This window comes from Anomaloglossus baeobatrachus, chromosome 4, assembly GCF_048569485.1.
Source record: "Anomaloglossus baeobatrachus isolate aAnoBae1 chromosome 4, aAnoBae1.hap1, whole genome shotgun sequence".
In the NCBI taxonomy this organism is placed as follows: domain Eukaryota; kingdom Metazoa; phylum Chordata; class Amphibia; order Anura; family Aromobatidae; genus Anomaloglossus; species Anomaloglossus baeobatrachus.
The window spans coordinates 78,261,043-78,275,058 of record NC_134356.1 but is presented as its reverse complement, the minus strand read 5'-3'; the positions used below and the strand labels follow the sequence as shown (position 1 = coordinate 78,275,058).

General features: G+C 49.4%; 1 protein-coding gene across 1 annotated transcript in view; it reads left to right on the top strand.

The window, feature by feature from the left end:
- The window catches only part of IK (IK cytokine), a 142,617-nt gene that overhangs the window by 927 nt on the left and 127,674 nt on the right, over window positions 1–14,016 (top strand). Inside the window, exon 2 of the mRNA XM_075344433.1 lies at window positions 4,223–4,286. Within this exon, the coding sequence (XP_075200548.1) occupies window positions 4,223–4,286 (64 nt within the window). The remainder of the gene's footprint in view (window positions 1–4,222; window positions 4,287–14,016) is intronic.

Sequence of the window (14,016 nt, the reverse complement as noted above, 5' to 3'; positions counted from 1 at the left end):
GCGTGGGGCGGACGCGCGGCACCGACCCGCGGAGGAGACCGCGTGGGGCGGACGCGCGGCACCGACCCGCGGAGGAGACCGCGTGGGGCGGACGCGCGGTACTGGCCTGCGGAGATGGAGGGATGGACACAACATAAACACATCAATGTATCCCACACAGAGTATGAGCCATGTGCAGACATCCCCACACCTTCAGGCTCGGCTGTTATCAGTGAACTTAATGGTTGTTTGAGGAATGTTCTGCCCTGGGAAATCGCCATGATCCGCTGCTGACAGCTTCCTCTGCAATTACTGACCAATGACTCCTGAAGATGCTCTCAATAATGGACAAGTTCGGAGAACCTGCAGGTCATGGTCGCATGTTTGGCCTGCTCACCTCTGCAGCAACATGCGGCCTGGTGGTATAGTGTTGAAAAACAGCTCCTGGGACATTTTGGAGAAATGGACATTGTGACGACATGGACTCTCATGGGTTAAAGGTTCTTAAAATTCAGCCAGACAGGATGATAGATTGTTTATAGACGGGGGATAAGTCCCTCATTGTTGCTACAAGACTCTTGTTGACTCATGTAATTGTGTTGGCCACTGAAAGCCAGATGCATTGTTTCTCCAGACTCTTTCAGTAACCATTGTAACGTAGTTGTGTATTGCTAATGTGATTACCTTAGTAGCCATTGTCGAGTCTGTGACTTGCAGACTTCATGTAGATATCCTCAGTCTTTCTGTAGACATCATTTGGATCAACATTGTCCATGCAGCTTGAGATTCATCCAATGGGAGAGGCGATCTTGTCCAACCAATCGATGAGGACGCCGTGTATCCAAGTGGAAGGCTGTGGCTATAAAAGGGACTTCTTTAAGCCACCAGGTTGTTGATGGATGCTGATTGATCCAGTCTAAGCTCTTCGGAGCTGACTAGAGGATCAGGATATCTTATGGCTTCAATCTAGGGACTCTGGTTCCGGTTGGAGACCATATCCACAGCCTAGGGATTTCGACTCCGGCTGCCAGGATTGTAACATCATACCAGGACTACCTAAGGAGGACACTCAGGTTGGGACAGTTCAGTCACCTGTTACAGACTTTGCAGACCTCACACAGCTTCCTAAATCTGGCGCTATTCCTTTCTCGGTGGGTGCCCGCCAAAACCGGGGTGCTGCTGTATTGGAGTAAGTGGCCCTGGAAGCTCTGAGGCATGGACATTCTAAATCCCTGGTGAGCCAGCGGAAGGGTGAGACTCTGTTGCCTGTTACATTTGTGTGTTTTGCTGGTTATGTGCCGTTACTTGTTTGGGGATCCAATAAAGTCTAATTATTGTGGTTCCCTCACCCTGTGTTGTCTGAGTAGTGTTACACCCACGGTTAAGGAGGCCGGCGTTAAGTTGGGATGAGCCCTGAGCCACGCTGTCTTTCTAAAGGCGGCGGGTTTTAGTGGATGAGAGCACCCACTGAGCCCCGTGTCTCCACAGACATAACACTTGTTTTAGAAGGAATTATGACTTTGAGGGTCTGCCGAGTGTATAGTATGCTATCCCGTACACGCCCCTGACGAAGAGTCTATCGAAACACGTGTCGGACGTCTATGCTCCTGACTGGTAATGTCTCTTTTCTAATGCTCCTTATGTCTGGTTACACTGTTTGTTGCCTGTCTCTGGTGTGGGTATGTTGAGACATGGCTAGCCACCTGGCTAATTTAACAGCTTGATGATGATCTCAGGTGATCAGTGTAATGTGATACATATATATATATGTTTTATGGCTGCAGTGACATCTAATGGTGATAGCTAGTAGGTACAGATAGATGGTATCTATACTGCAATATATGTGATTGCAGGCCTGATTCAGTTTGCAATCTACGTCATTTTGTGGGTGATGATTACCACCACTGTGTATATTGGAGGTGATATATATAAAAACTTGTGGTATATTCAGTCCTGACTGTGATAGGGTTGGGCTTATTTGAGCCGGTGGTGCTATACAACTATTAGGACTGACCACTTTAAGATATATATAATTATTTCTGATATATAACAATTGTTGCTTGACCTCTATATATACATTGGCGGTATTTATCTAACTAGCTAAGATACGCTTTGATAGGATTGTTATCAGCCATGTGGCCTTATTTACATCAATTTAGCTCACATATTGTATGGTGGATAATCTATTTTCCTCGATATATATTTTTATGAGTGAGAGTAATTGGAATTATGGATACTAAATTACAGATATATATGATTTTTATGAAATGTAATATATTTGTGACATTACCTTGTCTAGAGCATATATGAATATCATGCATATTATGTTGGTCCTTACCACTGCCTGCACTAAAGATTGTTTATACTAATAAAAAATAAAAAATGAATTATATTTTATTGTGTGTCTGGGCTTCTATGATCGCCTTTTCTCCTTTCTTGTTCACATGTTCATGCGATTTGCCCTCACACGTAGTCCTATCTGATGATTAGATTGATGATTTCTACTATATATAATGAATATCAGTCCACTGTATCTCACCCTTTTTATCCCGTACCATGAGTAGAACCGGGATGCTGCAGCTCATTTGGACTTTGCAGCGATGAATCCCAATTTTATCTTGGACAATAGTGATAGTTGGAGATTGGTTTGGAAACTGTGGGCAACAAGATGAAGAGGCTTTTAGTAGGAACCAAAAACTAGTCCTAGTTATTTATTAAAGTGCCATATATTCCATGGATCTTTACAAGTGAAAAAATGGGTACACATAAAACAAGAACAATAACCATAAGCAATACAAAACACAGTGTTGGGGTAGAGAGTTGCTGAGTATGGGGGAGGCGCATTGAGGCAAGAGGAGATAAGAGGGGAGTAGAGTAGAAAACCTTGTGAGGATCGGCGGCTGCGTGACCAGGTCACAGATGTATGGAGTAGACAGGTTGTGGATGGCTTTGTAGGTCATGGTTAGTTTCTTGAACCTGAGTCTTTGAGCAATGGGACGTCAGTGAAGTGACTGTCAGAGAGGAGAGGCTGGGGAATAGCGAGGGGACAAGTGGATTAATCGGGCGGCAGATTTTAGGATAGATTGGAGGGGTGTGAGAGTGCTAGTTCCAGGGCTATGGTATGGGGTGGCAGAATAATAATAATAATAATTTTATTCATTTATATAGCGCTATTAATTCAACAGCGCTTTACATACATTGGCAACACAGTCCCCATTGGGGCTCACAATCTAGAGTCCCTATCTGTAATGTACAGTTGCTGGACCCCTTGTGTTTTCATTCCAGGTACACTAACAGATTGGTGTTAGGCCCCATGCGCATGCTGGGTTTTTGAGTGCAGTTTGTATCAAAGGGGTTATCCAGAACATTCCTTTTTTTTTTTCTTTTTTTTTTTTCTTCTTCCATAAAAGACTAAAAACTTACAAGTAGATAGTTGGTAACTACTTTTGCCTGCTCAGGTGGTGACTCCGGATTCATTTGACCTCCCGTCAAATGAGAAGCCATTCCTCTTCTTTTCTGCTTTGACGGTGGGGCTTCACTGCTGACGGCACGCTGATTGACAGATGACTCCCCACATTTAAGCCACAGGGAGCCGGCTGTCAATCGCCCTAACATCGGCTGTGATGCCCCAATCAGAAGTCCAGAGAAGAAGCTGCCATGTCATCATGACGCCACCATAAGCCTCAGAATTGCCTGCAGGAGTGGTCCATCACTGCTCTGAAACGGCGCTGGACACAACAGGCAGGCAGTTAGCAACAATCTGCCTGTCAGTTTGTAGCACCATGGGAGAAAAATAAAGTCCCAGCTAACCCCTTTTAAAGGACTTTTGAGACACACATTCATATTAAATAGCAGTCAGGTTGCTGATCCTTTAGTGGACGTCTGCCTTTCCTTACTCCCCCATAGATGGGTTCTGCCAAACATTGAGCTGCTGCCAAAATCATCTGGCAATGGCTTATCTCATGGAGGAACAGAAGGATCGGATATTGGAAATTTAACAGACTGAACCCTTCTCTCCCTCCAAGATCATTGGGAGGCTCCCATACACACTGTTGGCTTCTTCAAATGAGATCAAAGAAGTCTACCAGCTTTAATCTATTGTGTAGAAGGGCCTTAAACTTCTCAGCCTCGTGTATTAAGCATAGGGAAAGGGGAGGATGCTTTCTGTTTTTATATACCCTTTCAATCTTAAAAATGTGATACTGCTTTTCTTTTGCTATTATTGTATTTCTTTTTGTTCTAGGTGAGCTGTTTTCCAATCCTCTGGCCCCAGATGGCCACGAGGTGGAAGATCTGCACTCGTATCAGTAAGTAATATACCTTAGATAACTGCCACTGTATTAACACTTTCACGAGAAATCACATAAATTTATGTCCTATATCGTTTCCCTGACTTTAATGCAGGATCTTTCCCTGCAGATGATGGCTGAATTATTCAGCCATCATCTGCCTCTTAACAGCCATGGTTGTAGCGGCGCTCCACCCTTGACTGTTAACATGTTAAATGCTGCTATCAATGTCTGACAGTAGCTTGCAACATGCATCGGCTCTTAGCTGGCATTCACAAGAGACCGTGGTTTTTTGCTATACATAGCAGTGCTGATGCATTGATATGTATAGCATAAGCGATCAGATGATTGCAAGTCAATGCAAGTCCAAGGGACCAATAAATACAGTAAAAAAATAAATAAATAAATAAATTCAAGTTTCTTTGTCGCTCCATTGGGAGACCCAGACAATTGGGTGTATAGCTACTGCCTCCGGAGGCCACACAAAGTATTACACTTTAAAAAGTGTAACCCCTCCCCTCTGCCTATACACCCTCCCGTGCATCACAGGCCCATCAGTTTTATGCTTTGTGTTGAAGGAGGCTGACACTCACACAATGCTCCACATTTTAGTCAGCAGCAGCTGCTGATTAGATCGGATGGAAGAAAAGAGGGCCCCTAACAGGGCCCCCGGCATGCTCCCTTCTCACCCCACTGAGTCGGCGGTGCTGTTAAGGTTGAGGTACACATTGCGTGTACAGGCTGGAGCCACATGCCGTTTTCCTTCCCCATCCCTTAGGGGCTCTGGGTGAAGTGGGATCCTAACCGGTCATCCAGCCACTGGGACCGGGCTCCCTCCGCAGCCCCTGGGGGAATCTGTCGGACAGGAGACGGAGTATCGTCAGGGAAGGACCCTGCATCTACAGGTACTCTGTGTCCCCTTTGGGACGGTGCATGAAGCACCTGGGCCTCAGACGCTGCAGCGACTGCAGTGTGGTTTTTTTGACCGGGACTACCGCGCCGACCGTGCCTGTTTGCCGGCCGCGGTTTTTACTTTAGTCCCCGGCTTTTGCGGCCTAGTGTATTGAACTCCCGCCCCTGGGCCTGCCAGTCAGGGGGAAGCGCGGGACGGTCGGTATAACGCTGACAGTGAGGGCTGGAGCACACTTCACTGTCCTCCTCCCCCCTCACTGATCACTATGGGGCACAGATTCCCGCACTTTTGTGGTTCCGCCCTCGGCTCCCTCCTCCCCTCGGAACGCCGGCAGCCATTGTTATATGGGTCTCAGTATGATTCTGCCGGTGGAGGATCTCAGAATGTGCACTGCAGCTCTGGGAGAGGGGGTTCCTAACCGGTCGCCATGCACTGGGACCGGGCTCCATCCGCAGCCCCTGAGGGATTCTGACGGACAGGAGACTGGACATGATCAGGGACAGAGCCCTGCATCCATAAGGTACTCTGTGTCCCCTTTGGGGACGCTGCATGCAGCACCTGGGTTACAAAGCGGTTGCTGTGTGGTTTGTGAGACCGGGACTACCGCGCCGACCGCGCCTGTTTGCCGGCCGCGTTTTTAACTTTAGTCCCCGGCTCTTGCGGCCTAGTACCATATACTCCCGTTCCCGGGCCTGCAAGTCAGGGGTAACGACGGGACAGCCGACTGGACGTCGGCAGTGAGGGCTGGAGCATACTTGGTATCCTTCTCCCCCCTCACTGTGCACTGTGAGGCACCAGTTTCCCAATCGGGGGCTGGCCCCCCTTGGGTGCCGAAGTGTATATATGTATATATATATATATGTATATATATATATATATATATATATATATATATATATATATATATATATATATATATATATATATATATATATATATATATATATATATATATATATATATATATATATATATATATATATATATATATATATGTATATATGTATGTGTATATATATATATATATATATATATATATATATATATATATATATATATATATATATATATATATATATATATATATATTATGATTTCACTGTTCGGCAGCACTATTTGCCTTTGGCTATATACCCTCGCTGATTACTAAGAGGTGACAACAGCAGGTCGTCCGCAAACAGTATGGGTGCCAAGGCACAGGCTTTCTTTGCAACCTGTACCTCTTGTGCGGCCATATTGCCGGCAGGTTCCACCTATCATTGTTTGGCCCCTGGGACACTCACTCAGCCGGAGCCTCCGGCACTGGTGGGACCCTCGGCTCAGGTGGTACCACCGGTTTCCACTGCACAGATGGCAGGGACAGAGTTTGCACGTTTGACTGAGCAACTCTCTGAGTCGCTTCCACATTCCATGGCCCAGTCTATGAACAGAGGGGCTGCTAAGATACTGGAAGCTTTGCAGTCCAGACCGGTAACACAGGGCCAGGGCGCTGTGAGTTCATCGCTCCCAGGCCCCTCTGGGTCGGTACAACAAGGGGCTCCTGGGGTAACACCCAGATCCCACGGTGAGATCTCCGACACGGACCGCGGCCTCAGACAGGCTAACCGGGCTCGCTGGGAACCTTCCACGACTCCATCACGCTGTTCGGGGTCTCAGCTTGAGGACTCTCGGGAGAATGAAGCGTAGGTCGCAGCTCAGGGCTCTGACCCTGACGTTGCTCTCAATCTGGATACACCTGAAGGGGACGCCATAGTAAATGAATTTATAGCGTCCATCAACCAGGTGCTAGACCTCTCTTCCCCATCTTCTCCTATGGAGGAGTCGGCTTCACAGCGGGAGAAACACCAGTTTAGGTTTCCCAAATGTACACGGAGTGCGTTTTTTTGATCACTCTAACTCCAGAGAGGCTGTCCAGAAGCACAGAACTTTCCGGACAAGCGCTTTACTAAGCGCCTTAATGACACACGTTACCCTTTCCCCCCCTGACGCAGTTAAGGGTTGGGCTCAGTGTCACAAGGTGGATCCTCCAGTCTCCAGACTGGCGGCTAGATCCGTAGTATTAGTGGCAGATGGTTCATCCCTCATGGATGCCACTGACAGGCAGAGGAACTCTTCTGCATGGCGGTCTAAGTCACGTCCTCCAAAGACCACCGGAGGCACCGTCTCCAAGGCGGCCTCCGCATGACTTTCGGCCGCCCCAAACCGCATCCTCGGTCGGTGGCAGGCTCTCCCGCTAAGTCGCCCTCCATTTACCCCTTTAACAATAAATTTAAAAAATACAAATATTTGGTATCATTGCATTTGGAAAAGTTCAATTATCAAAATCCAAGATAAATTAATCCAATCAGTAACTGCATAATGACCACCACCACACTGCCATAAGAGGCGATCAAAACATCGTATCTGTCCCAAAATGGTAGCAGTAATAACGACAGCTCAGACCGCAAAAGCCCTCACACAACCCCTTATCCCAAAAATGTACAACATTACTGGTCTGAGAAAATGGTGACAAAAAAAATCTACATATCCCCCCCCCCGAATCATTTACATAGGGGGAAAAAAAACTATTCATGTTTGGCATCTGCAGAATCACACTGACGTAAGGAATCCTACTACCATGTTCGTTTCACCATAAAGTGAAGGTGGTAAATAAAAAAAAACAAGAAACAATTGTGGAATTGCAGTTTTTCTTTGTCGCTCTATTGGGAGACCCAGACAATTGGGTGTATAGCTTCTGCCTCCGGAGACCACACAAAGTATTACACTTAAAAGTGTAAAGCCCCTCCCCTTCTGCCTATACACCCTCCCGTGCATCACGGGCTCCTCAGTTCTAATGCTTTGTGCGAAGGAGGCACACATGCACGCATAGCTCCACTGTTTAGTCTGCAGCAGCTGCTGACTATGTCGGATGGAAGAAAAGAGGGCCCATACTAAAGGGCCCCCAGCATGCTCCCTTCTCACCCCACTCTTGTCGGCGGTGTTGTTAAGGTTGAGGTACCCATTGCGGGTACGGAGGCTGGAGCCCACATGCTGTTTTCCTTCCCCATCCCCCTTAGGGCTCTGGGTGAAGTGGGATCCTAATCGGTCTCCAGGCACTGAGACCGTGCTCCATCCACAGCCCCTGGGGATTCTGCTGGACAAGGAGCCGAGTATCACAGGGACAAGGCCCTGCTACTTTGAGGTACTCTGTGTCCCCGTGGGGACCGCGCACAGACACACTGCAGCACTGCTGGGTGTGTTAGTGCACCGGGGACGGCGGCACTGACCGCGCTTGTGCCATTACACACTGCAGCGTAGCTGGGTGTGTTAGTTTATTGGGGACTGCCGCGCTGACCGCCGCTGCCATTTTTACACTGCGGCGCGGCTGGGACTGTTAGTGCGCCGGGGACTTCCGCGCCGACCGCGCTTATACGCCGGCCGCGCTTATCACTTTAGTCCCCGGCTTTTGCGGCCTAGTCTCACTGTTTCCCGCCCACAGGCCTGCCAGTCAGGGGAAGGGCGTGACGCTGCACAAGACGTCAGCGCTGAGAGCTGGAGCATGCTTTGCATACTCCACCCCTCTCACTGAGCACAGTGGGGACGCCGGATTCCCGCACTTTCTGGAGCACGGCCCCCTCCTCTCCACAGGACGCCGGCAGCCATTCCTGTCGGTTTTTCTGTTGCTGGAGAGGGGAGACAAGCTCTGGGGGTCCCAGACAGGGATTCTGGTGATCACATAAGCAGCACCTGAGGTGCTGACCCCACTAGTGCCGAAGTGTACATATATATTTATATGCTTGTGTGCTATACATTGCACTGTACGGTCGCACTATTGATTTTTGGCTATATACCCTCCTGGATTGCTCAGAGGAGATAACAGCAGGTTGTCCCCGAAAAGCAAGGGTGCCAAAGCACAGGTTTACTATGCTGCCTGTACCGCATGTACGGCTATACTACCGGCAGGTTCCACAGACCCTCATTGTGTGCAATGCACGGCCCCTGTAGCACTTACTAAGCCGGAGCCTCTGCTAATGGTGGCCCAGGGAGAACCCACCTGTTAACACTGTCCAGGTGACGGGGACGGAGTTGGCAGTTTTTGCTGATAGACTTTCTGAGACTATGGCGGGGATGCTCGAAACCTTGCAGTCCAGACCAGTATCTCAGACCATGGGCACCGTTGAATCTTGCACCCTGGTCCCCCCCGTTGGACCGACAATGTGCTCCCGGGGTGTCTCATAGGTCCCAGGGTGAAGGCTCTGACACGGACCGCAGTCCCAGACCTCCTAAGCGAGCTCGCTGGGAGCTTCCCTGGACATCATCACATTGTTCAGGGTCTCAGCAACTCTCTGTATGATGAAGCGGAGGTAGCTGATCAGGATTCTGATCCTGAGGCCGCTCTCAACCTGGATACACCTGCTGGTGACGCCATAGTGAATGATCTTATAGCGTCCATTAATCAAATGTTGGATATTTCTCCCTCAGCCCCAACGGCTGAGGAGTCAGCTTTTCAGCAGGAGAGATTCCGTTTCAGGTACCCCAAGCGTACATTGAGTACGTTTCTGGACCACTCTGACTTCAGGGAGGCAGTCCAGAAACACCGAGCTTGTCCATAAGCGTTTTTTCCAAGCGCCTTAAGGATACACGTTACCCTTCCCCTCTGACGTTGTCAAGGGCTGGGCTCAGTGTCCCAAGGTGGATCCCCCAATCTCCAGACTGGCGGCTAGATCCATAGTTGCAGTGGAAGATGGGGCTTCACTCAAAGATGCCACTGACAGACAGATGGTGCTCCGGTTGAAATCCATCTATGAAGCTATCGGCGCGTCTTTTGCTTCTGCATTCGCAGCCGTATGGGCACTCCAAGCAATCTCAGCGGGTCAAGCGCAAATTGACGCAGTCACACGTACGTCTGCGCCGCAAGTGGCGTCTTTAACCTCTCAGACGTCGGCATTTGCGTCCTACGCCATTAATGCTGTCCTGGACTCTGCGAGCCGGACGGTGGTTGCGTCCGCCACTTCGGTGGCAATACGCAGGGCCTTGTGGCTGCGGGAATGGAAGGCAGATTCTGCTTCCAAAAAAGTGCTTGACCAGTTTGCCATTTTCTGGCGACCGCTTGGTTTGGTGTGCGATTGGATGACATCATCAAACAATCCAAGGGAAAGGACACATCCTTACCCCAGGCTAAACCGAACATACCCCAACAGAGGAGGGGACAGTCGAGGTTTCGGTCCTTTCTGGGCGCGGGCAGGTCCCAATTCTCCTCGTCCAAAAGACCTCAGAAGGATCAGAGGAACTCCGATTCATAGCGGTCTAAGTCACGTCCTAAAAAGACCGCCGGAGGTACCGCTACCAAAGCGGCTTCCTCATGACTTTCGGCCTCCTCACGCCGCATCCTCGGTCGGTGGCAGGCTCTCCCGCTTTTGCGACTCCTGGCTGCCACAGGTAAACGACCGTTGGGTGAGAGACATTCTATCCCACGGTTACAGGATAGAGTTCAGCTCTCGTCCTCCGATTAGATTCTTCAGAACATCCCCGCCTCCCGAGAGAGCCGATGCTCTCATGCAGGCGGCGGGCACTCTAAAGGCAGAAGGAGTGGTGGTTCCGGTTCCTTTTCAGCAACCGGGTCACGGTTTTTACTCCAACTTGTTTGTGGTTCCAAAGAAGGACGAGTCTTTCCGTCCGGTCCTGGACCTAAAACTGCTCAACAAACACGTAAAAAACAGGCGGTTCCGGATGGAATCCCTCCGCTCCGTCATCGCCTCAATGTCCCAAGGGGATTTCCTGGCATTGATCGTTATCAAAGATGCTTATCTCCACGTGCAGATTGCACCAGAGCATCAGCGCTTCCTGCGTTTCGCCATAGGGGACGAACACCTTCAGTTCGTGGCACTGCCTTTCGGCCTGGCGACAGCCCCACAGGTTTTCACCATGGTCATGGCAACGGTAGTAGCGGTCCTCCACTCTCAGGGACACTCGGTGATCCCTTACTTAGACGATCTGTTTGTCAAGGCACCCTCTCAGGAGGCATGCCAACACAGCCTCAACGCTACTCTGGAGACTCTCCAGTGTTTCGGGTGGATCATCAATTTTCCAAAGTCAAATCTGACACCGGCCCAATCGCTGACATATCTTGGCATGGAGTTTCATACCCTCTCAGCGATGGTGATGCTTCCGCTGAACAAACAGCGGTCACTGCAGACAGGGTTGCAATCTCTCCTTCAAGGTCAGTCACACACCCTGAAGCGCCGCATGCACTTCCTGGGGAAGATGGTGGCAACAATGGAGGCAGTCCCTTTCGCGCAGTTTCACCTGCGTCCTCTTCAATGGGACATCCTACGCAAATGGGACAGGAAGTCGACGTCCCTCGACTGGAACGTCTCCCTCTCTCAGGCAGCCAAAGATTCCCTTTGGTGGTGGCTTCTTCCCACTTCATTGTCGAAGGGGAAATCCTTCCTACCCCCATCCTGGGCGGGGGTCACGACGGACGCGAGTCTGTCAGAGTGGGGAGCAGTTTGTCTCCACCACAGGGCTCAGGGTACGGGGACTCGGCAAAAGTCCTCCCTTCAGATCAATGTTCTGGAGATCAGGGCAGTGTATCTTGCCCTAAAAGCTTTCCAGCAGTGGCTGGAAGGCAAGCAAGATCTGAATTCATTCGGACAACTCCACAGCGGTGGCTTACATCAACCACCAAGGCGGAACATGCAATCGGCAAGCCTTCCAGGAAGTCCGGCGGCTTTTGATGTGGGTGGAAGCCACGGCCTCCACCATATCCGAGGTCAGATGCCGCCGCGCCATTCTCGTCGCTCCAGAATGGCCGAGGAGGTCGTGGTACCCGGATCTGTGGCATCTCACGATGGGCCAACCGTGGGTACCAGACCGACCAGACTTACTGTCCCAAGGGCCGTTTTTTCCATCTGAATTCTGCGGCCCTCAACCTGACTGTGTGGACATTGAGTCCTGGATCCTAGCGTCCTCAGGGTTATCTCAAGAGGCCATTGCCACTATGAGACGGGCCAGGAAACCAACGTCTGCCAAGATCTACCACAGGGCGTGGAAGTTATTCTTGTATTGGTGCTCTGCTCAGGGAGTTTCTCCCTGGCCATTTGCCTTGCCCTCTTTTCTTTCCTTCCTTCAATCCGGATTGGAAAAAGGTTTGTCGCTCGGCTCCCTTAAGGGACAAGTCTCAGCGCTCTCTGTGTTCTTTCAGAAGCGCCTAGCCAGGCTTCCTCAGGTACGCACGTTCCTGCAGGGGGTTTGCCACATAGTCCCTCCTTACAGGCGGCCGTTAGAACCGCGGGATCTAAACAGGGTTCTGATGGCCCTTCAGAAGCCACCTTTCGAACCTTTGAAGGATATCTCTCTTTCTCGCCTTTCGCAGAAAGTGGTCTTCCTAGTTGCGGTCACATCACTTCGGAGAGTGTCTGAGCTAGCAGCGCTATCATGCAAGGCTCCTTTCCTGGTGTTTCACCAGGACAAGGTGGTACTGCGCCCGGTTCCGGAATTTTTTTCCGAAGGTGGTATCTACCTTTCATCTCAATCAGGATATATCTCCTTACCTTCTTTTTGTCCTCATCCAGTTCATCAATGGGAAAGGGATTTGCATTTGTTAGATCTGGTGAGAGCTCTCAGAATCTACATTTCCCGTACGGCGCCCCTGCGCCGCTCGGATGCACTCTTTGTCCTTCTCGCTGGGCAGCGTAAGGGATCACAGGCTTCCAAATCCACCCTGGCTCGGTGGATCAAGGAAACAATTCTCGAAGCCTACCGTTCTTCTGGTCTTCCGGTTCCCTCAGGGCTGAAGGCCATTCTACCAGAGCCGTGGGTGCGTCCTGGGCTTTGCGGCACCAGGATACGGCTCAGCAGGTGTGCCAGGCGGCTACCTGGTCGAGCCTGCACACTTTCACCAAACACTATCAGGTGCATACCTATGCCTCGGCAGATGCCAGCCTAGGTAGACGAGTCCTTCAGGCGGCGGTTGCCCACCTGTAGGAAAGGGCCGTTTTATGGCTCTATTACGAGGTATTATTTTACCCACCCAGGGACTGCTTTTGGACGTCCCAATTGTCTGGGTCTCCCAATGGAGCGACAAAGAAGGGAATTTTGTTTACTTACCGTAAATTCCTTTTCTTCTAGCTCCAATTGGGAGACCCAGCACCCGCCCTGTTCCCTTCGGGCTGTTGTTTTTTCGTGTACACATGTTGTTCATGTTGAATGGTTTCAGTTCTCCGATAATTCTTCGGATTGAGTTTACTTTAACCAGTTTATTAGCTTTCCTCCTTCTTGCTTTTGCACTAAAACTGAGGAGCCCGTGATGCACGGGAGGGTGTATAGGCAGAAGGGGAGGGGCTTTACACTTTTAAGTGTAATACTTTGTGTGGCCTCTGGAGGCAGAAGCTATACACCCAATTGTCTGGGTCTCCCAATTGGAGCTAGAAGAAAAGGAATTTACGGTAAGTAAACAAAATTCCCTTCTTTGCAGTTTCAGTGCACTTGGAATTTATTTTCCTGCTTTCCAGTGCATCACATGGTAAAATGAATGGTGTCATTCAGAAGTACAACTCGTGCCGCAAAAAACAAGCCATCATACGGCTATATGGAAGGAATAGTTAAAAAAGTTATGACTTTTGGAAGAGAGTGAGGAAAAAACAAAAAAGCGAAAAATAGCCCAATTGATTGTAGGTTTTGTTCGTAGGTATTTGTTCTTTTCATGTTTTTAGGTTTTATTTACTTTTAAATAAATCAATAAAAATATATTGGCTAAAAAAAATGAAAAAAATACACCAAAACCCTCTCCTCTCTATGCTAGGGTGATGGTGTTACTTCACTTTTGCTAGCTCTTCTACCATCTGTAGCACATAT